Source organism: Herpailurus yagouaroundi, unplaced genomic scaffold (assembly GCF_014898765.1).
Source record: "Herpailurus yagouaroundi ecotype Mexico unplaced genomic scaffold, PumYag 201, whole genome shotgun sequence".
In the NCBI taxonomy this organism is placed as follows: domain Eukaryota; kingdom Metazoa; phylum Chordata; class Mammalia; order Carnivora; family Felidae; genus Herpailurus; species Herpailurus yagouaroundi.
The window spans coordinates 5028464-5053222 of NW_024412432.1; the positions used below are offsets into that span (position 1 = coordinate 5028464).

The 24759-nt window shown below is 37.3% G+C and overlaps 1 protein-coding gene across 4 annotated transcripts in view; it reads left to right on the top strand.

Annotated features, from left to right (window-relative positions):
* The window catches only part of AGTPBP1 (ATP/GTP binding carboxypeptidase 1), a 167430-nt gene that overhangs the window by 78898 nt on the left and 63773 nt on the right, over positions 1–24759 (top strand). For all 4 annotated transcript variants that reach the window (XM_040450284.1, XM_040450283.1, XM_040450281.1 and 1 more), the window contains exons 12-14: positions 2023–2120; positions 6891–7007; positions 17208–17923. In XM_040450284.1, coding sequence (XP_040306218.1) covers positions 2023–2120; positions 6891–7007; positions 17208–17923 — 931 coding nt within the window. The remainder of the gene's footprint in view (positions 1–2022; positions 2121–6890; positions 7008–17207; positions 17924–24759) is intronic.

Sequence of the window (24759 nt, forward strand, 5' to 3'; positions counted from 1 at the left end):
CCTTCCTTCCTTCCTTCCTTCCTTCCTTCCTTCCTTCCTTCCTTCCTCTCATTCTGTCATGTATATATATTTGAATATTATTCAGCCAAAATAAAGGAAGGAGAACCTGCCATTTGCTGCAACATGAATGTATCTGAAGGGCACTATGCCCAGTAAAATACACCAGACGGAAAGACAAATACTGTATGGTATTACTTATATGTGGAATCTTAAAATAAAAACCAAAAAAAAAAAAAAACCAGCAGCACAAAAAATGATTTTGTATGAACAGAGAATAGAATGTTGGGTGCCACAGGTGAGGGGAGTGATAAATTAGTTGATGGGGTCAAAGCATACAGATTTGCAGTTTAAGAGGATTACATTCTGAGAATCTGTGTACAGCCTGGTAACTATAGTTACTAATATGGTATTGCATACTTAGACATTCATAAGAGGAGCTTTTAAGCATTTGTACAACAAACACACACACAGACACTATTGACAATGTTAATTGTGTGAGGTGATGGATGTATTAGTTATCTTTGTTTTGGTAATCATTTTGCCTTGTGTATTTGTATCAAATCATGACATTGTATACTTTAATATATACAATTTTATTGGCCATTTCTTCCTCAATAGAGTTAAATAGTTTAGAAAAATACCCTTTTTTAAAAAATGTTTATTTTTGAGAGAGTGGAGAGAGTATACATGCATGCACAAGTAGGGGAGGGGCAGAGAGAGAGAGGGAGACACAGAATCCAAAGCTGGCTCCAGGCTCTGAGCTGTCAGCACAGAGCCCAATGTGGGGCTCTAACCCTCAAACCATGAGATCATGATCTGAGCCGAAGTTGGACACTTAACCAACTGAGCCACCTAGGCACCCCCCAAAATATTCTTTTAAAATATTCTCTATCTTGTTTTAAAGCACTCAGTTACTCACCTGAGTACTCTACTCTTCTTTCCTTGTCGCTCCTACAGCCATGGTCCTCATGTCTCTTTACATTCTGTTCCCTGAGTTTTTCTCTAATGTATACTCATTATCCCCATTCCTGTTATATTGGTCAGACAGTTACTGTCTCCAGTTAAATGGTCCCCCTCCACATATGTTCTCCCTCTCACCCGCCAGACTGATCTTTTGAACAGTTTCAAGTTGAATTAAGCCATTTTCCTCTTGAAAATTCTCAGTGCTTATCTTCCAGAGGTTAAAAATCTAAACTACTTGGCCTACTGTGTGCCCTACATGTTCTCATTCTTATTTGCCTTTCTTAGTACTTTTCCAAGCATACAAGTTTAGTTACACTTGCTGTTTCCCAAAGATACCATCTCAGCTTTTTGTTTTCATCTTTCTTAAAAGCCACACTCACCCACCCTTATGTTCACCTAGAAAGCTGCCATGTTTTCTGGATATTCAGGATATTGCTTAATCACTGCCTGTTTTGTGAGGCGATCATTCATAGCCCCGTGACCCCAAGCAGTTTGCAGTTATTCCATCCTCATATTCCCATAACTGTTTTACGTATATGCCTTCATGAACATAAATCTTTTGTATTGTAGTTATCTGTTTACTCTTTGCTGCTCTTTAACCTCATGAGCTCCCTGCAGACAGGGAGTAAATATATTTACACATATTTAAAAGAATACCCAGCACATTGCACTATGTAAGGCACATGGTAGCCATTGAAACAAATAGATGGGAAGTCAGTTGATAAAGGCATGAAAGCAGTTCTTGAAATTTGTCATGTACAGGAAATAAGATGTTTCATTCAGGCTGTTGCAACAGAAGACATTATTCATTTTTAAAAACTGAGAACATCAGTAAAAACACCCATGCATTTTTACGGTGCTTTTTCAAATTTTAAAGCACTTTCACTTTATCTGCTAGGTTTTTCAACAGCATTAGAGACATTTTTAATGAGGCATTTCATTAACTTTTTCTTTGGTGATTGGAACGCCGATGTGGTATGTCTGTGCCACCCTGTCTTCGGATGTGCATGTTGCAGAATGCTTACCTCTGACCTACTCATAGCACATTTTGTGTCACAGTGGACGACGTAGTGGATGAAAGTGATGACAACGATGACCTTGACTTAGAAGCCGAAAATGAAACTGAAAATGAAGATGACGTAGATCAGAATTTTAAGGTTAGTGTGACTCCATCTTTAGTCGACTTTATAAATTGTATCCACAGTTGTAAAACAAAGGTTGGGGAGGTAGGTATAGCTTAATGGTAGATTAATTCATGTAGTCCCCATCTGTTTATTATGATGAGGGTGGACACTGAATTAATGAAAGGGAAAATAATATTGTTCTGAATGTGTTGGTCTGAAAAGGGTGTGAGAATAACTTACCTTCACTCTTTTTGGCCAGGATGACCTCAGGTAACCCATCTGGCTTAGGTTTCAAAGTCTAAGGAAATCTGAGTTTGAAGGAAGGTGGTTTGAGACTCTAAGTGGCAACCTGTTCCTCTTTCAGCAATCATTTGGAGATATCAAAATAGTAGGAAAATCATCTGTAACTGCTGGCTCTTTGGTAAGAATTAGGGTCTACATGATGATTCTTAGGTTTCAGGTAATTGGAGAAGAAAATGGACAAAAGTATTTATTGAATTGAGACTAGATAAAAAATATTGTCATGTGATATTAAGTGAAAAGGCAGGGGAGTTTTCAGAATTTGGTGGCACCCCTAGAAGTATAGTGACTATATTTGCTTTATTTAGTGTTAGAAGGGGTTGTTTTAGTATCTTTGGAAAAGTATCTGTTTAACTCTTTCAGTTTTCAGCTGTTTAACTTAGTGCTTTTTTGGCATATGGGGAGGGATTCATTTGACCTTTGCCTGCTTGCACCTTTTTGTCTTGAAATGTTACATCAAAATTGGGTACACTGAGTATTTGACCCCCTCTGGAGATAGAATCTAAGATACTGGAGGGAGATTTCCACCTTTTTTTTTTTTTAATTTTTTTTTTTTAATGTTTGTTTATTTTTGAGAAAGACAGAGCGTGAGTGGGAGAGGGGTAGAGAGAGAGAGACACAGACTCCGAAGCAGGCTCCAGGCCCTGAGCTGTCAGCACAGAGCCTGACGGGCTCCAACTCATGAACCCCGAGATCATGACCTAAGCCAAAGTTGGATGCTTAACCAGCTGAGCCACCCAGGCACCCTGAGATTTCCATCTTAATAGGAGATGGAGAACCAGTTTTATTATCACCAACTGTGATCACCAAGGCAGGCTTTGGCAGAAATGTCAAGTTAGCCAATCTGGACAGCATGATGGTCTACATTCTTACCTCAAGAAGCTGCAAAGAAGAAAACCCATGCAGGCTCTGATGGTCAAGGCAAAAAATCTGGGCTAACTGTGTGATTGTGGTTCGGGACTTGATGGAAGTGAAAGAACTATGGGATGAGAATTTAGATTCTGTTATGTAAAATGTTCCTTAGATAATAGGAAAAATCACCTGTTTGGATTCTTTGGGAAGTGAGTGTTTAAGGGTAGTAAAATTTTTCAGATTGACACTAAACTTATGATTTGAAGTATTATATTTTGATAGAAACTTTTATGTGCTGTATGTTTCCATGTTATTAAAAACATAGTATGTTGAGTATAATTCATTCTTTATGATTCAGGGTCCTCATTAAAATATCTGTTATTGGGATCACTACATATGTAAAGACAGAGAGATTGGTGCGAAAATAGAACTCAATAGGAATTATAACAATGATTCTATTTTGCTCCTTGGAAATTGTCAGTGTAGATGCATGAATACATTACTTAAAATTTTTTAAAAAAATCATATGAGAGTAAAGTTATGTATATTATGTATCATGATCCTATACCCCTAAATATGTCATGTCAGTGTATATTTCCTAAGAATAGTGATACTCTCTTACATAACTACAATGCAGTTATTAACTTCATAAATTTATAGTGATAGAACATTTTTATCTAATCTACCATCCATATTTGACTGTCAGCTGACCTAATAAATGTCCTTTATGACATTTTTTCCCTCTCTCTAGTATTTTTTTTTCCCTCTCTCTAGTGCTGACATCAGGTATTGTGTTTAATTATCTTGTCCCTTAGATCTCCTTTAATTTAAAACATTTCCACATATTTCTTTCTCTTTTGTGACATTCACATCTTTGGAAAATATAGTTGTTGGCTGTGTTACTCACTGGAATGTCCATGATTGTTCACATTTCCCCCACTTTACCTTAACACAGCAGTTGTAATAATAAAATAATTTATTGAACATCCAATCTTATGTTAGTCCATGCTCTTTTTAATTTTTTTTAAGTTTATTTATTTATTTTGAGAGAGAGTGAGCACGACTGGGGGAGGGGTGGAGAGGGAGACAGAGAATTCCAAGCAGGCTCTGCACCATCAGCACAGAGCCCGATGTGCGGCTCAAACTCACAAAGCGTGAGATCACGACCTGAGCCGGAATCAAGAGTTGGATGCTTAACCGACTGAGCCATCCAGGCGCCTGTACTTTTTTTTAAAAATTGAAGTATAGTTGACATACACTATTTTATTAGTTTCAGGTATACAACATAGTGATTTGACACTATGAAATGTTCACCATGATAAGTCTAGTTACCACTTGAATTTACCATTTATGCTAATCCATGCTCTTTACATATAGTAACTCTAAAGCCTCATCTCAGTCCTCTAAGTTACATGGTATTAATTACCTCTGCTTTACATGGCTAATAATCAGAAGAAGGAGGCACAAAAAGATTACTAATGTAGCTTATAAGAGGGGGGACAGGGTTCAGAATAAAGCAGTCGGATGTGAATGTCAGCTTTCTTTACCACCATGCTATACCAAAATGTTATTTGTTTATTTTTAAAGGGCTACAGAATTGTTGACTCTTTGAAACTGCTGAGTTGTATTATCTTATTTTCTTCTTTACCACAGTCTGCCTCTTACTGTCTTTGGCAGTTACATATTTAGTAAAACTCAATTTTTCCTTTTATTCTAAGTCCCATTACTTCTTTCCTTGTCAGGTGAACCTGATATGCATTGAGTTTAATATTTATTTGTGTTCCATTGTGTTTATACTCATAGAGACTCTTTTTTTCCTCACCATAGCAATCCCATTCTCTATTCTCTTTACCCCAGATGTTTCAGCTTGGAGCATTTATAGAAACCTGGAGGTTTAGAAGACTCATTTCCAGATAGCCAGGACTTGTCAGTATACACACTTCAATGTGTTTTTTCCCTCTCCTTTACTTTAGAAGAACTTTAAGGAGTGATAGACAGTTGTTGTTGTTGTTGTTTTTCCCTGAGGCTGTCGGTAGCTCTTCATCTTTGTTTTTCCCTAAACCAAAACACAGAATTTCCTGCTGTTGACCTCTCAAAGTACAGTTTTTTTGGTCCACAATGACTATTTTACAGATAAATTATTATTATTTTTTTGAAAGTAGAGAGCCAAGCTTTAAGGCTTAATTTTCACAAAATATTGAATATTGAATTCTAGTATGTTTAGAGAAAGAATACTTTTGTAAACTTTTTGTTATTTTAAAAGCATTCTCTGTTAGATGCCAATCAAGGAAATTATATATTTTGATTCATCAATTAATAATTTGAAGACACATGAAATTACATATTCAAGTACTAATAATTATATAATAATGATACAGTAATTATCATGATCCTCTTTAAATACACATAGTGTTTATTATTTCTGGCAATGGAGAAAATCTTTTTGTTGGTTATACAAGGGATAGCTAAGTTCCTGAAAATAAAATATGAGAAATACACAGTATGTTTTTCCTTTTAAATTACTTAATACGAAATATGTACATAGAGTCTATGGAGACTGTGTATATGCATATACGCGTATAGAAAGTATTGTAAGAATTGGGGCATGGTAGAATAAATTTAAGGCTAAAAGTAAGTTCACTCTGATAGTAAGGTAAATACAAAGTTAAAAATGAATGCCCATTGCAGACAAATCTCACATCTCTCTTTTCCAGTGAAGGTGGTGGTTAAGTTTGTATTTGTGTGAGGCCACATTTGGTGAGAATAGCTTGGGTAGTAGGTAAACTGACACTTGTCCTTTTGTCACAGCGTACTTTTGGTCTTTGAGCAGATACAGATAAAATTAATCCCGGATGCATATCCTATTTTCCTAAGGTCAGACCTCTCCTTTAAATTTACCCTCTTCTTTCTTAAAAGGGCATGAAAATCATTTCTGGTTGTTGTTCAACTTTTTACTTTTTTCCCCCCGAAAAACAAAGTGAATGGTGACACTGAGCTTTTCTAAGGGAAATTATTGACCAAGGAATACAAGAGGATGGTATAATCATTAATTTGTCTTGAGGCAGTCCATCGAGCAACAGTGTATGCTCTGAAATCAGTGATGAATTTTACATCCTGGGTGTTCTCTTTGCATGCTGTGTAATTTTGAGCAAGCCACTTAACCCTCTCTCTACCTCCGTTTCCTCTTCAGTTGAATGGAGGTAATAATGCTATCTACCTTATAGTGTTCTTGTGCAGATTAAATTATGTAAAACCCTTAGCGCTTCACACATTTTCACTGCTTAGTAAATGTTATGATTATCACCACCACTATCTTGTATTTATGTTTTTCAATTTAGTTTTAAGTTTTACTGCCCTTAAATGTGAATAAAATTTTGACAATTCAGGAGGGCATACTTTAGTTTGGATCTTGATGCTAGGTTTTCCATCTTGAGGCGCCCAAATACTGTGTTCTATTAGAGTAACCTTTAACACAATAAAACAACCAAAACAATGAAATGTGCAACAATGAAGCAAAAATACAAGCACATTTTAATTTATACAGCTTTTATTCAGTGATTATTCTCTACATGTGATTAATAATTTGGAAAATTTTAGTCTGAATTATATTCTGTAACTTTTTCTTAACTGGTGACATTTTTATTATTTCAGAATGATGATATTGAAACGGATATTAACAAGCTAAAACCCCAGCAGGAACCAGGACGAACGATAGAAGAACTTAAAATGTATGAACACCTTTTCCCTGAGCTTGTTGATGATTTTCAGGTATAAATATGGAAAATACAGCATCTTAATTGATTTTAAGAAAAAATTCTTTTTTTTTTTCTTCCTTAGGCCTATGATCACTGGTTTCCTTCTCCTTCCTGTTTCTAAAATGTGAAAGTAATATTGCCTTTCTGAGTGACATTGGACTGCTGCTTTAGCATTCTGAGCTGCAAAGTGCTTATTTATAAAATGAGGGGACCAGCTCATTTAGTTTTTGGGCTGGCTTAAAAGTTTTTTCATCAGTTTGGCTCATTGCTTTAATTGGCATAGTTTCTTACTCTTTGTAAAAAAATAATCTTTAAAATGGCATTTCAGAATCTGACATTAAAGTCATCTTTGTAGCAGTTGCATCCAACTGAAGGGGAGACAAGAGCTAAGAAAGTGCTAAATTAAAACTGTAGTCTGCTTGTTGTGTTTCCTGGAGGTTTCCATGTAACGGGACAGGGTGTGGGGGGTGGGGAGGACAACTTGAAGTCTTTATATCTGATTTGGTTCACAGGGAGAGTGACTTCTTGTTAACATTTCTTACCCTCATTTATTTACTGGAGTGCGCGTACATAGCGTGGGTTACGTAGCAAGTAAACCTGATTGAATTGATGGTGATTAGTAGGTTTAGTTTCTTATTCCCACTCAGCTGCCTGCTGTGGTGGGTCCTTGAGTAAGTCCCTGAAATTGCCCAGAATCTTAAACTGTAAAATAAAGGGTGAACCAGATAATCTCAGATTTATTCAGCTCTTACTACAAGCCCCATACCCCATAAACCCATTTATTTCCATTATAATTCTTAGTTGCCTAAGAAAAGAAAAAGACTTTAATATGAAGTTATGTATGAGAAATAAAAAAAGAAATACAGTTGATCCTTGAAAAATGTGGGGGTTGGAGGTGTCAGTCTCTGAATGGAGTAAAAAGTGAATGTGTAACTTTTGATTCCCCCAAAACTTAACTACTTAATAGCCTCCTGTTGATTGGAATCCTTACTGATAATAGAAGCAGTTGATGAACACATTTTGTATGCTGTATGTATTATATACCAGGTTCGTACAAATACAGCAAGCTACAAGAAAGAAAATGTCTTTAAGAAAATCATAAGGAAGAGAAAATACGTATACAGCACTGTACTGTATGTACTGTGCGTATCAGAAACAATCCGGGTTAGTAGTGTTGACACTCACCGTGCTCATTCTTCAGGGTTCTCTTGGGGATCTTAATGAGCTTGGGAAGCAATAGGAACAGCCTCTAGTTGCTCCCTGCCGCCGTCCCCCCCCCCCCCCCGCCATTTCCTCGGTGCGGTGCTCGCAAAGATTTGAGGGATGTTGGGAGGTACTCTAAAATCAGGCGGAGTAGAAAGAAGGCAGGAGTACAGGAGAATGGTATTTGTCAAAAAGAGAAAAAGAAGACAGGAGGCGTTTGGGAAAGGGTACTGAACTTACTAGATGTATGGCTGTTCTTTAAACATCTTTGTGCCCAGCTAAGAACTGCTTAAAAATAACACCTGGGCGGTGACAGATAGTGCTACCTCAAAGCAGAAAAATACTGCAGAAGGAATTTGGGGAAGGAATTTCTTCTTTCTTTTCTATGTGTGTATAGGAACTATATAACATGATTAAAAATGGTGGGAGTTTTGATGTGTGAATAAAGAAAAATAATTTTTTAATGGGTGTCAAGGCCAGGATTTTGGTTCTCATTCTTTCGCAGGCTACTTCTTTCTTGTAGGCTACGATGGTGAGTTCTTGTATATCTGCCTGTTAATTCATCACCCAGAATAGGCTACCCTTGATGGTTTCCTGCTTGGCCCCTAACAGCTGGTCAGCTTGTCCTTTAATTTGGCTGCTCATAGAAGTGGGTTCCTACTTGTGGTCTGACTTGGCCAGGGCCGGATGGTAAAGACGGGTTTGTCAGAGTGTAAGTGCTCTGAAAAGTCTTCCCAAGTAACTGACTCTTTTTTATTATGTGTAAGCAAAAGAAGCTATTTCAAGTATTTCAGTTAATACGTATTTATCAATGTGTTCTCTATTTTGCCACAAAGTATAGTGTAGAATAGTTAACTGTATTTCTGTGGCATGTGTTACAGGAATAGCACATGGTCTTTTATTTACACAACTGGACAGTTATTTCTAAAGTAGCTGTGTTGGCAGTTGACTGTCTTTCTCATTTTTAAATTTCAGATGAATGCATCTTTAGGATACATTAATCTCTAGGCATTAATCTCTAATCTAAGCAGCAAGATGTAAGTGATACATTTTAGAGAATTAAAAATATTGGTTGGTTCCAGATAAGAAGTGTTTGAAAGAATTTTTTCAGCCATCATCTTATCAGATACTGGCAGATCATGAGATATTAAACACAAATGAAATTAATTTCAACTTTTTAAATGACTTTTTCCATTTGGATTTACATGTCATTTTCAGTATCAACCATTGGAGTTTAAAATTACTTGATGCATTTGTTAGAATTCTGAACACCACCCACTTAGCTTCCAGATGTGTTAAGGCTACTTACTATTCAGTGGCCAGATGGAGGCAAATTGAATACATTTGAAGGCAACTTGTAGAAGTGTTAAAGTAATTATCAACAGACTTTTGAGGGACCTTTTAAAAACTATGATTATTTATTCATAGTGACAGTTACAGTTTTATTTGCTTTTGTTTCTTAATGGCAGAATATGGGAAGTGTCAGAATTCTGAATTGTCACAGCTCTTTTTTCATGTATTTGTGGTGGCATGATGACGGTTGCCATATGGACTTTTGTTAGTTTTGTTTTTCTTTTTTTCCTCTTTTTATTTTGGTTTTAAATTTTTATTAAAGTTATGTATGGACAGAGTTTAAAGAGTCACATAGCTTTACCTAATTTAATCAGGAAAAACTGGGTCCCTTTCCCACTACTGTTTCCTACCATCACTTTTAGCATGTTTTTGACACTAATCCCCATATTTCTAAATGGTACGCTCACAGTGTCATCTCTTGATTTTCCTGCTTTTGCTCTTTTTTGTTATATTATTATTTTAAGATAGGCATCCAATAATTTTTAGTCTTCTTTTTTAGTACTGTATTTAAAATTTTAAGCTACAGATTTCCCTCTAATTACTGTTTTAGCTACATTACACATGTTTCGATGTTTAGTATTTTCATTATCTTTGTTTGGAAACTTTATTTCCATTATGATTTTTTTCTTTCATCTGTTGATAATGTGAAAGTTGGCTTTCCCAATTTTGTATTTATCTTTTTATTTATCTGGCATACTGTGGCAGAAGAGGACATTCTTTATGATTAGAATCTCTTGAATTTTTTGAGGCTTCTTTTATGGCTTTGAATTTAGTCAATTTTCGTTACTACTTCTTGTACCCTTGAAAATAATTCTGCACCTGTTAGGCACGGTTGTGGGTTTGGCCACTGTGACAGGATTGTTCATCACGTTGAGAAGATCTTTTCTGTACTTAAGGCTTTTTATTCCAGTGCTATCAATTACTGTGAAAAATGTGTTAGAAATTTCTTGCTGTGATTGCAAATGTGTCTCCATTTTGTAGGTCAGTTTTGTTAAATATTTTTGGAGGCATACGAGTATATATTGATTTCTGTTCCCTCTGAAATGAACTGTTAATGGTTATAAAGTTATTGATACTATAAAGTCTCTAAGACATTTAAGGCAAAAAAGTTTAGAAAGTTATTAATGTAGCTAAATTAATTTTGATGAGCTGCCCGGTATCTTTTTAAAGCCTTTTGCTTTGAACTTTTTGATATCTTTAGACATGTATCTTTTAAACAGCATACAGTTGGATTTTTAAAAAGCCTGAGGCTGCCATTTAACTGGAGCATTCAGTTCATTTACATATAACTATTACTCTATTTAGATTTATATTTATGAGATCAGATTTTGTTTCATCTCTGTATCTTTGTCTTTTGTTTGGCCTTCATTTGGATTGACTGTTTTTTGTTTCACATTTTCACGCGTATTCATTTGAAAGCTCTACAGTCTTGTTATTTTTTATTTTAATCAGCTCTATTGAGGTGTAATTTACATATAATAAACTTCATTCCTTTAAAGTATAAGTTTGAGTATTGACATACATGCAGAAATTCTAGTTACTCTTGATGTAAGTTTTTACTATTGAGAAGTTAATCAGGACCTTTCTTTTTTCTCTTAATTACAAAAGGAAACTTGGAATACTTTTAAGTATCATCACCTCCCAAACCAGTGTATATACTTTTAATTTACATTTTAATTCTAGCTTTTAAAAAATCATTGTGTGTGGTACTGCTTTGTGCTTTACATTCAGTGTTTAAGATTTACTCACATTTTTACTATTTTATTTTTCATTTCTTATTGTTTCTCAGACCTTTAGTCTGTATTACTTTCCTTCTGCCTGAAATACACCTTTTAGTGTGTCTCTAAAAGCGCTTTTACTTTGTAATCATTCTTGAAGTTAGTTTCTTTCTCTGGCTAATTTTTAGGAATCAGCTTTATTGAAATATAATCTACATGCAGTAAATTACTCATCTTTAAGTCCAGTGAGTTTTGACGAATTACTGTGCAACTACCCACCCAGCCAAGATAATGAAATTCTTTCTGTCACCCCAGATATCTCCCTGGGCCCCTGTGTGGTCAGTCTCTTCATCTCCTGCCCAGGTAACAGCTGATCTGCTCTCTGTCACTGTAGGTTAATTTGCCTGTTCTAGAACTTCTCGTCACTGCAGTCCTGAATGAATGTGCTCTGGTGTAAGGTTTCTGTGCTCATCTTATGGTTTTGAGGTTCACTGATGTTACTGCGTACATCAGTGGCTCTTTCCTTATTGCTTAAGTAATATTTCATTGTATGAATGTACCATGGTTTCTCTATCTGTTCACTTGATGAGTATTGGAATGCTTGCAGTTTGAGTCCACTGTGAGTAAAATTGAGATTAGCACCTGTGTAAAAAGCTTTTTGTGGAAATTTGCCTTCATTTCTCTTGGGTAGATACCTATGAGTGAAATTGCTGGGTAGTATGTATAGGAAGTGCATGTTTTCACTGTACAACACATTGTTTCTGGTGACTTTCAAGATCATTTCTTTAGCTTTCTGCTCTGCAGTTTCCCAATAATGTTGACTAAGGGCAGGTATTCTTTTTTAAATCTTATATGGGATTTGCTGTGTTTTGGAATCTCTGAGTTGTTTTTGTTTAGGGTTTGGAAAAACTCTTTATCTCTCTTTCAGATACTGCCTCTTTCCCTTTTCTTCTCTCTTTTCTTCTGGCATTACTAATTGGATGTAGACTTAAAAACTTTTTTGTTTAATGTTTATTCATTTTTGAGAGAGAGAGAGATACAGAGACAGAGACAGAGCACGAACAGGGGGAGGAGCAGAGAGAGAGGGAGACACAGAATCTGAAGCAGGCTCCAGGCCCTGAGCTGTCAGCACAGAGTCTGACACGGGGCTCGAGCCCACACCTATGAACTGTGAGATCATGACCTGAACCGAAGTTTGGACTCAACCGGACTGAGCCACCCAGGCGCCCCTGGATATAGACTTTTTTACTTTCTTCCCATATCTTTTAACTCTTTTTCATGTTTTCCTTCTCTTTCTCTATGCTATAGTCAACTACATTCCTTAAAACAGTCTGCCAGTTCCCTAATTTTATTTTTGGCTCTGATTGGTTGTTACAAGCATCCACTAGGCATCCAGATTTGTTTTTTTGCGGGGGGGTTTGGAAGGTTTAAAAAAAAATCTGTTTCATTAAACTTCTTGTCTTTTATTTCTTTGAACATATTAAATATAGTCATTTAATTAGTGTTATAATATTAGTGTCTGAAGTTCTTGCAGGTCTTTTTCCACATCTGTTTGTTTTAGTTCCTTCTCTTCTACTTGTTTAATTTTTCATTTAGTTGTATTTTTGTTTTTGTTTTTTTCCCTATGAGCTGGTCATTTTCTTTACAATTCTGTTTGTGGAACTTATGCGGAAACTCCAGAAGTTGTTGTTTATTACTTTTGACAGGCTCTCTTAATAGGTTACATTCCTTCTGAAGGGTTTTTGGACCACTCAGATACGTGAGTTCAGGCTGCAGTCTGTGTGATGTGATGGCAGGCTTTTGATATCAATTTATAACTTATGGGTAGTGATATTTTTCATTCTCTTAGTGCCCAGGTTTGAGACAGTTGGTTTTCCTTGCTGTTTGTTTTCTGGTGGGGGTATTTTTAGGGCCTCCATATCGAAAGTTAGTTCTCTGGGGGTTCATCTTTATGGGAGAAGGATCTTCTGGTAGAGTCCCCACCTTACGCAGGTTCTGGGATAGTCTTCTATTCTTTATACTCTGAGATGGGAAAACCTAAACCCCCAGGTCTCCTGTTTTAGCAAATATTTTCCAAGTGAAAGCCATTTAGTCTTACCACTTTGGGATCCCGTCATCATTTACTCTTTGCTCTTTATTTTTGCTGTCTTATCCACTTGTTGTGGTACTTAAAATATTTTAATATCCAACAATTGTAAGTGTTTCTGTGGGTGGATATCTAGCCCACCGTATTTCAAACAGAGTTTTTGTTGCTCTTGTTTTTTAGAATTACAGGGTCACATTATAATTTTATATTTTACAGTTCAGCATTAATACCACCACAAGTATACAAATAGTGTAAAAAAAGTACAGTGGTATCTTTAACATAAAATAAAGATTTGTTTTATGGAAAAACTAGCCTTCCTATCTAAATAGGCAACCCCTCTTTTCCAAACCATAGTCAAAATTAAAATTAACTACAAAAGCTCCAAAAAAGGGGAGACCACTTCAGTGTAAGGTATTTCAGGAGAAATGGGCCCATAATACATTATAAGGGTGATCTGAAGATTGTAGATGAAATTACTATTTTTAATTTTTTTTTTCCCTCATGCATTCAGTTGTACTTAGGGGGACGTTTTCTCACTTCAGCATGACCCCAGATCATAGATGAGTAAACTAACATTAAAATATTTATGGTAAGTTACTGTTCTAAGAATAAAACCTCTCAACTATTTGCCTCAACTTACTGTTTTAAATTCATTTATGTACATGGAATGTACTTTTACTCTTTAAGAAAAGCAGCTTTCATGTTATACCCCTATTTGTTTATGGAAAAGCTTCGGGTGCTGCATACTGAGTTTGATACTGAAGTAACATCCTGGATCAAAATGACATCTCAATATAAAATACCACTTATGTAGCAGTGTTCTTTGTATGTTAGTCTTTATAAATCAACAGAGTTTTTAAATGCAAGTTTACTTGCTTTCAACACTTCTAATTTTTTTTTTTTTAACGTTTATTTTATTTTTGAGACAGAGACAGAGCATGAACGGGGGAGGGGCAGAGAGAGAGGGAGACACAGAATCGGAAGCAGGCTCCAGGCTCTGAGCCATCAGCCCAGAGCCCGACGCGGGGCTCGAACTCACGGACCGTGAGATCGTGACCTGAGCTGAAGTCGGACGCCCAATCGACTGAGCCACCCAGGCGCCCCACTTTCAACACTTTTAATGGAGAGCCACCTACCTCTACTACCTCCTTTGTGCCTCCACTGTCTCCTTGGATTAGACATTGTATAGGGGCTGAGAGTGAATCGTCTTAAGGTCCTTGGTTTATATGCAGTGGGTATTTAAAGAATGAATCACAAAGGAAAAGATTCTTAATTTTTACCACATAATGTGTATAAAGAAGCTAAAGTTAAAAGATGAATTGCAAATTCAGAAAAATATTTGCAAAGATAGGTTACATGGAGGATTGGGGTGTTTGTGTGTGTAATGTAGGAATTTATGCAAGATAAGAAAAACCCTGTATTTCAAGAACAAATAAATTACCTATGAAGAATTAAACCAGTTAACAGATGTATAGATTTTTATTTTATTTTTGCTTTTCTCATAGGGAAATTCAAATTAAAATAGCATTAGACAGTATTTCTTATCTGTCCCTTTTGGAAAAGTGTTTTAAAACTATAGTACTTGATGTTGGCAAGGAAGAGAGCAGTTGAAATAGATAATCTCATCCACAGGTACTGGGAATGTACACTTGGATAAGTATTTTTGGAGAGTATTTGGAGAATTTGTATTAAACATTAAAATTGATTATAGTTATGTGACCCTGTAATTCCATTTCAGTGCTTAGGACGTCATCCTAAACAAAAAGTTTTATGCAAAAAGATGTTCTTTACAGATTTTTTTATAATAGCAAAATTTTGGAAATGGCTTAAATATATACTTTGTTTATATGTTTGTTTAAATCCTCTGTTGAATAAAAGATTTAATGCCCAACAGTAGAATAAAAGTTAAATCAGTTGTGGTATATTTCTTTGGTAGAGTCTATATAAGATATAGACGCAAAAAATATTTTTGTAAGTGTAAAAAGAGAAAAGGCTACTTGACCTGTCAGCGACATCCTTTTTTTAAACTTGGCTTCCAGGACACTTTTCTTTCCTGGTGTTTGTCTTTCCCGACTGGCTTTTCCTTCTCCATCTCCTCTAAAGCTTTATTTTCATCCCTTCAACCTTTGTAGTTGATAGTGACCCAAAGTTCAGTCTTCTTCTCTTCTCTAGTTCTTTTCATTGAAGATCTCCAGCCTCATGGCTTGAAATGATATCTGTATGCTAATGATTCCCAGATTTAAATCTTCTGGATGGGCATTTCTTCTGAATTCTAGACTCATATATGTTCAGTTGCCTACTTTACACGCTTGACTAGCTGTGAATAGCTCACACTTAACATCTCAGAGCTAAACTCCTGATGCTTTTCATTTATTCAGGCAAACACTTGGGCACCGTGTATGATACCTCTCTGTCCCTTCTGTCCTGTATCTGGTCTTTTACAGTATCATGTTAGTTCTGCCTCACAGTGCATTTAGAATCCAACCCCCTCTTACCACCTTGCCCAGACTCTTAATTTGTCCTCTGTTTCTACTCTCCCCTCCTTAGTCTGTTCTCAGAAGGGCACTAGAGCAGTGGTTCTCAACTGGGATGATTTTGTCTCCAGGGGATATTTGACAATGTCTGGAGACATTTTGGGTGATCACAAATGCGTGAGGATACTGTTGGCATCTAGCGTGTACAGAGGAGGGAGGCCAGGGTTGCTGCTAGACATCTTACCGTGCACAAGATGGTGCCCCCTATCTTGCTAGCCCCGGCCCCTGAAACATAGAACCAAAACCAAACAAAGAATAATTGTTTAGATCAAATGTCTTACCCCTGTGGTTAAGAAACCCTGTACTGCAGGTGGTTAAGACACTCTGTACTTACAGGTTCTATTTTGTTTTGTTTTGTTTTGTTTTCTCAGTGTAAGTCCTGTGTCATGGCACTCCTCTTCCCTAAACCCTCCACTGGCTCCCAGTGTCATTCACAGTAAAAACCAAAATTCTTACAATAGCCTGCCAAGCCCTACAGTATCTGGTCCTCTTTTACATCTTAGAATCCACCTTGTTCATTCTGTTCCAGCCATCCTAACCTCCTTGCTGTTCTCTGCATACACCAAGCACCCTTCTTCTCTAGGGCGTGTGGATGGCAGTCCTTTCTGCCTTTGCTTATATATCATCTTCTCAGGCTTCCCTAATCCATGGCATTTAAAATTGCAGCCCACTTTTCCTCCCTCTGGCACTCGCCATCCACATTACCCAACTCCCCCCTCTTCTTGCTATTAACACTTTAGTGTATTAAGTTTTCATATTATATATTTGTGTCATGTTTGTTGCTTGTGTTGACAGTCCTCGCCCTTCCTTCCATCAAAGAATGTAAGCGGCAGGAGGGAAGAAGATTTGTTTTTGTTTTTAGGCTGATGGGCCTTAAGAGCCTGAAACATTGCTTGGTACAAAACAGACACTGTAGTTGTTGAAGTAACGGTTTGGGTGTTGTGCTTCCTTTTAAAAAAAAATTTTTTTTTAAATATTTATTTATCTTTGAGAGAGAGGGAGAGAGAGAGAGAGACAGAGCGTGAGTGTGGGAGAAACGGGGGGTGGGTGGGTGGGTGGGGGAGACACAGAATCCGAAGCAGCTCCAGGCTCTGAGCTGTCAGCACAGAGCCTGACGCGGGACTCGAACTCACAGACCCTGAGATCGTGACCTGAGCCGAAGTCGGATGCTCAACCGACTGAGCCACCCAGGCGCTCCATCTTTATAATTTTCAAATGTTAGATTCTGAAGCAGCATATGCAATGAATATAGTCTTAATTTTGTTAATACATTTTAATATTTACAGCTAAGAGATCATATGTATTTTTTATTTTCAAAGGACTATGATTTAATCTCCAAAGAACCAAAGCCTTCTGTATTTGAGGGGAAAGTACGCGGCCCTATCGTTGTTCCTACAGCTGGAGAGGAAGCATCTGGAAATTCAGGCAATTTAAGAAAAGGAGTTGTAAGGAAGGTGCATGTGTCTCCTAAAGGAGACGAAGGTGATAAGAAACCTACCTGTATGGATCTGGCAAAAGAAGATATGAAAGATAATGGCAGAACATCACAACAGCAGCCGGGTGATCAAAATAGAACTATTTCTTCCACCCAGGGCCTAAACAACGATATTGTGAAGGCACTGGACCGAATTACGTTGCAGAATCTTCCTTCTCAGACAGGTCCGGGTTTTACCGCAGGAGGGAAGAAGGACTACAGTCTCCCTCTCACTGTCCTTACGTGCACTAAAGCTTGTCCACACATGGCTGCTTGCGGAAATGTTCTTTTTGAGGGAAGAACAGTTCAGCTAGGGAAGCTTTGTTGTACTGGAGTTGAAACTGAGGATGATGAAGATACAGAGTCTACTTCATCAGTGGAACAGACATCAGTGGAAGTCTCAGATGGACCCACACTCCACGACTCAGATCTCTATATTGAGATTGTGAAAAATACAAAGTCTGTCCCAGAATATTCAGAGGTGGCTTATCCTGATTATTTTGGTCACATTCCACCTCCATTCAAAGAGCCTATCTTAGAAAGACCTTACGGTGTACAAAGGTGAGTTTCAGATTTCTTCTTTCTTTTAAGCAGGACCATTGTCAGAATATAAGACGTACTTCAAAAAACTGCTTTGGTATTTAGGAAGAAAAGTACTCTGAATTAAAGTTATTATAATTTTTTATCCTGTTTTGGAAATTTTGCACTGTTTTAAAATTGTCCTTATGGGTTACTGTATTTTCTAAGCTCATTACTTATTCAGATGAAGCCAACATAATAAACCTGACCATAGGACAGTTTAGAAATTTAGAAATTTTTTATTCATATGGAATCTGAAAGTACAGATTATTTACTAACTTTCAATAAATATTAGTAGTAATATATATTTATTTAGTAATTTGATTTTAATTTGAACTTGATTTAGATATATCTAAATCTGTATGATTTAAAAGGAGATGTGGACAGTATTATTTTGTTATAAAAATTGAAATTAGAAATACTCAGGTTGAAAATATGGGATTCATAAAAACAGTAGCTATAGTTCTTAAATCTTGCCAGTTAATTTTAGAAATTACAAATAGTATTCATTATTGCCAACTAGTAATATTTGGCATTTAAGTACATTTGTGGTGCAACTTGACTATTTTCAGTGATTATTTTAGGTTTTTGTGATGATGGTTTACCAGTACCTAAACCATGTACATGCACTTACAAGTATAGTGTGTAATGATAAAAGGAAGACACTGCTGTGGGCATTTGATTTTCCTTGGACTGTAGGCTTTTTTTAAGCAACAACTGTATCTTATTGATTTTTTAAATATTTAATGTATAGTATAAATTAATAATTTTACTTAGCAACTTAGTATACGTTTAATGCTACCAGTTGGCTACTTGACCCACAGCTATGGAATCACATACAACATAGCATCAGAACAGGGACTCACTTTGCTGGAAAGATGTGTGGGAGTGGGCATGTGCCCAGGCAACCACTGGTTGCATCACACACTGCACTCTTCAGAGTTGCAGCCCTGAGAACAGTTGCGGTGATGGGGACAAAGTTTGGCCTGCTCATGTTTGCCTTCTCAGTTTCTCCTTAGGAGATGCCCACAGGAACTGTGGGGGAGCTGCATTTGTTCCTTCAAGTGACATTAAGACTGGAAGAACACACATATGTAGCAGCCATACTTGAACCAGTGAATTTGACTTGATAAGAGTGATGAGTCAGTGTGGTGTGTCCTAGCAGGATGGGGTATTCTGAAAAGCAAGTCAGAATGTTTGGATTCTGGACTTGGCTGTCCCACTGATTCTGTGTGTGTATGTTTGAGCAAAATAACTTCATTTCTCTAGATACCAGTTTTCTCTCCAGACTGTGGATTGACACCCATTAGTACCCAGTATTATAAGAGAAAGTAGCTGTGTCACACGTAGTGCAGCAATGTATTGTTTCATAAACCTTTGGGTGTGTGTGTGTGCGTGCGCGCGCGCGTGCTCACATGTATGCAGGGATGTGAGTTTTTTTAAATGTTTATTTTTGAGAGAGTGAGTGAGAGTGAGCGAACGTGAGCGGGTGAGGGGCAGAAAGAGAGGGAGACAGGCTGTGCTGACAGCATAGTGCCTGATGCAGGGCTCCCATGAACTGTGAGATCATGACCTGAGCTAAAACCAAGAGTCAGATGCTTAACTGACTGAACCACCTTGGTGCCCCAGGGCTGTGATTTTTAAAATGTATTTCTTACAGGTCATGATCAAAAAAGTTTGTTATTCACCTTGACCATGGTTAACAAACTATGGCCCATTGTGTCAGATACAGCTCATAGCCTGTTTATGTTCATCCCACAAGCTAAGAATGGTTTTTATGTGTTTAAATGGTTCAAAAAAAATCCAAAGAAAATAACATTTTGTGACACATGAAAATTACATGACATTCATATTTGTGTTTATAAATAAAGATTTTTTTTTTTGGAACACAGCCATTTCTATTTGTTTATGTATGATCTCTGGCTGTTTTGGTACCACAATGGCAAAGTTAAATAGTTGTCATAGAGACATGTGGCTTGCAAAACTTAAAATATATACTAACTGATCCTTAAAGGAAAAGTTTGCTTTACCCCAGTAGCTACATAGTCTGAAGGCTTTATGGTTCTGTATTTGCAATAAAATACTCAATATCAGCCAGGTAATAAGGATTTCTGAGTAGTCAGAAATGCTGCTTTTTCTGAAGTCCTACATTGAGGGTATTGTTTCTGGTTTGCTTATATTATTTGCCTTGTCTTCTGCAAGTTATTTTTTGAGCAAATGATAACATTTTGTAAATTATTTGCTAACTTTTAGGCCAGTCCTTATTCAAATGTAGTAACACCATAAATGAATAATGTCAAAATTAATAAGGATCATTTTCAGAAAAAAGAAGCATTAGACTTCTTAAAATTACTTGGTGAAAATATGTTTTTGTTACTTTGAGTTTCTGCTTTATGATTATCACTGATCTTTTATTCATTAATCTTTTTAAACACAATAAATGAATAAAACTTCATTAAAAATTTCTCCACCCCATTTGGAAGGGGAAAAACCCATTATAAGATTCATAGCTCAATGTAGATAGTACATTAATACTTAAAATTTGGGATTTTGTGCGGAGGAGCCAAGATGATTGAGCAGCATGGAAGCTCTCTGCTTCTCTTGTCCCTGAGATGCAACTAGATCAGCAGCAAACCATTTTGCACACCTAGAAAATCGATATGAGGATTAACACAACAACTGTGTAACTTGAGCCACGGACCTTGGCAGGTACCTGGCATGGAGAGGTGAATGGGTGGAGAGAGAAGCTGTGGAGGGTAGGGAGCTGTTTTTGTTTGCAGAGAGAGGACAGAGATAGAGAGTATAGGAAAAGCACTCCCCCTCAAAGCAGCTGGAGAGAAAGAGAAAGAGTGGAAGTACCCACAAGGGTGTGAACAAGAAAGGGAGAAAGAAGAAAGGAGAGAGTTTCAATACCATTAGGACTCTATAAACAGGAGAGTGCAGAGTCAGAAACTCCGCAGCCAGATAGATACCTGGCGGTGCTCTGGTGGGAAGGATGAATCCCCAGGAGCAGACAGAGAGGTGCGAGGGGTCTTTGGGCCACATGGGGAGAGACAGTTCCCCTGCTGGGAGTACATTTGGTGGAGACTGTGTGGCGTCCCCATGGGAAAAGGTCCCAGCGGACCCCAGAGAACAGCAACGTTTGCTGGTGTTGGAACAAGGACGCTAGGGTGCAGTGAAGCCTTGTGCCAGTTGTGTGTGTTGTGATTTGCCATAGTCCCTTGAACCACTGCTGCTACATGATCATGCAAACTTTTTCTGGGGCAGGCTGGCACCCAGAGGCAGTCTCTGGGTCTCTGCAGTGGTGTGGTCGTGCAAGTGGTCCTGGGGACAAGCCAGCACCTGGCCATTGCTCAGCGAGGCCCTCCCCCAGAAGGTCTGAGTAGGTCAAAGCTGCAGGGCCCTCAGAAGTGAGGTGTTTGGAAAAACAGCCCCATCTGAGATAAAATTTGAGAGAGAGGTGCTGCCTGGCAGGTTGATGGCTTGGTCATGGACAGTGTAGAAGCAGGGAGTGGACAAAAGCTGGAAACAAAGGAGAGGTGCCTGATGGCTGCCTGGGGAGAGCACAGAGTTCTGATGCTAGTGACTGGGAAACTGGGTGACACCATTTTCACCTCATTGGCACATACCTCTGCATGTGCCCACATTGATCCACCCCAGTAAGCTAAGCAGCACCACCTAGTGGAGAATGGAGCCATTACACCAAGCCCTGTCCAACTGCACCAATTAAGCCCTAGAGGACGGCCACAAGTTTTCCTGCCTGCTTAGTGTACAGGCTATAAAATAATTCATAGTTTGACTTCTAGGGGAAACTGACTGTAATTTCATTCTGTTCGCTGGCCCATCTATTCATTTTTTTCTCTTTTTCTTTTCTTATTCTTAGATACAAAAAGAGGAAAATGTTTTTTTATTTTGTTTTTATAAAAACATTTAAAAATTTTTTACTGTATTTTTTTGTAAACTTTTCATTCCATTTTACTTCATTTTATTCTGTTTCATTGTATACATTTTTAAAAATTTTTAAACATTTTTTTCTTTTTCTCTTTTCTTTCCCTTTTTTCTCTATTCTATCAAGCTTCTTTCAACAACCAGACCAAAACACACCTAGGATCTGTCTTCCTTTATTTGATTGTGTTGTGTTTAATTTATAAATTTTAAAAATTTTATTCATTCTCTTTCTCCAAAATGATGAAAAGAAGGAATTCACCCCTGAAGAAAGAACAGGAAGAGATGACAGCCAGGGACTTAACACAGATATAAGCAAGATGTCTGAACTAGAATTTAGAATCACTATAATAAGAATACTAGCTGGGGTTGAAAAAAAGCATAGAATCCCTTTCTGCGGAGATAAAAGAAGTAAAATCTAGTCAGGACAAAATTAAAAATGCTATAACAGAGATGGAATCTTGAATGGATGCCATGGCGGCAAGGATGGATGAAGTAGAGCAGCGAATCAGTGATAGAGAAGACAAAATTATGGAGAATAATGAAGCAGAAAAAAAGAGGGAAACTAAGGCAAAAGAGCACAATATAGGAATTAGAGAACTCAGTGACTCATTAAAAAGGAATAACATCAGAATCATAGGAGTCCCAGAAGATGAAGAGAGAGAAAAAGGAGTAGAAGGTTTATGTGAGCAAATCAGAGTGGAAAACTTTCCTAACCTGGGGAAAGACACAGACATCAAAATCCACGAAGCACAGAGAACTCCCATTAGATTCAACAAGAACCATCAACAAGGCATATCGTAGTCAAATTTACAAAATACACAGACATGGAAAGAATTATGAAAGCAACAAGGAAAAAAAAAAGTCCTTAACCTATAAGAGAAGCCAGATCAGGTTTGCAGCAGACCTATCCACAGAAACTTGGCAGGCCAGAAATGAGTGGCAGGATATATTCAATGTGCTGAATCGGAAAAATATGCAGCCAAGAATTATTTCTACAGCAAGGCTGTCACTCAAAATAGGAGAGAGAAAAATTTCCCAGACAAACAAAAACTAAAGAAGTTTGTGACAACTAAACTAGCCCTGCAAGAAATTTTAAGGGAGACTCTCTGAGGGGAGAAAAGACAAAACAAAACAAAAAAGACCAAAAGCAGCAAAGACTAGAAAGGACCAGAGAACATCACCAGAGACTCCAACTCTATAGGCAACACACTGGCAATAAATTCATATCTTTCAGTACTCACTGTAAATGTCAGTGAACTAAACACTCCAATCAAAAGACAAGGGGTAACAGAATGGATTAGAAAACGAGATCCATCTATATGCTATTTACAAGAGACCCGTGTTAGACCTAAAGACACCTTCAGATTGAAAATAAGGGGATGGAGAACCATTTATCATGCTAACGGTCACTAAAAGAAAGCTGGAGTAGCCATACTTATATCAGACTATCTAGATTTTAAAATAAAGACTGTAACAAGAGATAAAGGCATTATAATTAAGGGGTCTATCCACCAAGATCTAACAATCGTAAACATTTATACCCCTAATGTGAAAGCACCTAAATATATAAATCAGTTAATCACAAATGTAAACACTTTAATAAAGACTCACTGACAATAATACCATAATAGTAGGGGACTTCAACACCCAATTACAACAATGGATAGATCATCTAAGCAGAAAATCAACAAGGAAACAATGGCCTTGAATGTCACACTGGACCAGATGGACTTAACAGATATATTTAGAACATTTCATCCTAAAGCAGCAGAATACACATTCCTCTCAAGTGAACATGGAATAGATCACATACTGGGACATAAATCAGCCCTCAACAAGTACAAAAAGATTGAGATTGTACTGTGCATATTTTCACACCACAACGCTATGAAACTCAAAAACACAAGAAAAAATTTGGAAAGAAAAAGAATACTTGGAGATTAAAGAACATCCTACTAAAGAATGAATGGTGTAGCCAAGAAGTTAAAGAGGAAATTAAAAAGTACATGGAAGCCAATGAAAATGCTAACACCCACAGCTCCAGACCTCTGAGATGCAGCAAAGGTGGTCATAAGAGGGAAGTATATAGCAATTCAGGCCTTCCTAAAAAAGGAAGAAAGTTCTGATACAAAACCTAACCTTACACCTTAAAGAGCTGGAAAAAGAACAGTAAAAACAACCGCAAACCAGCAGAATAGGGGAAATAATATAGAACAGAAATAATGCTATCGAAACCAAAAAACAAAACAAAACAAAAAAAACCCAAAAGACAAAAACCCAACACAAACAGGGGGGCGCCCCCCCCAGTAGAAGAGATCAGTGAAATCAGGAGCTGGTTCTTTGAAAGAATTATTAAAATTGATAAGTTCCTAGCCAGTTTGATCAAAAAGAAAAAGGAAAGGACCTAAATAAATAAAATCAATAATAAAAGACGAGAGATTACAACCAATACTGCAGAAATACAAACAATAATAAGAGAATATTATGATCAATTATATGCCCATCAGGCAATGTGGAAGAAATGGACAAGTTTCTAGAAACATAAACTTCCAAAACTGAAACAGGAAGCTATAAAAACTTTAAAACAGGGGCGCCTGGGTGGCGCAGTCGGTTAAGCGTCCGACTTCAACCAGGTCACAATCTCGCGGTCCGTGAGTTCGAGCCCCGCGTCAGGCTCTGGGCTGATGGCTCAGAGCCTGGAGCCTGTTTCCGATTCTGTGTCTCCCTCTCTCTCTGCCCCTCCCCTGTTCATGCTCTGTCTCTCTCTGTCCCAAAAATAAATAAACGTTGAAAAAAAAATTAAAAAAAAAACCAAACAAACTTTAAAACAGGCCCATAACCAGTAAAGAAATTGAATTAGTAATCAAAAA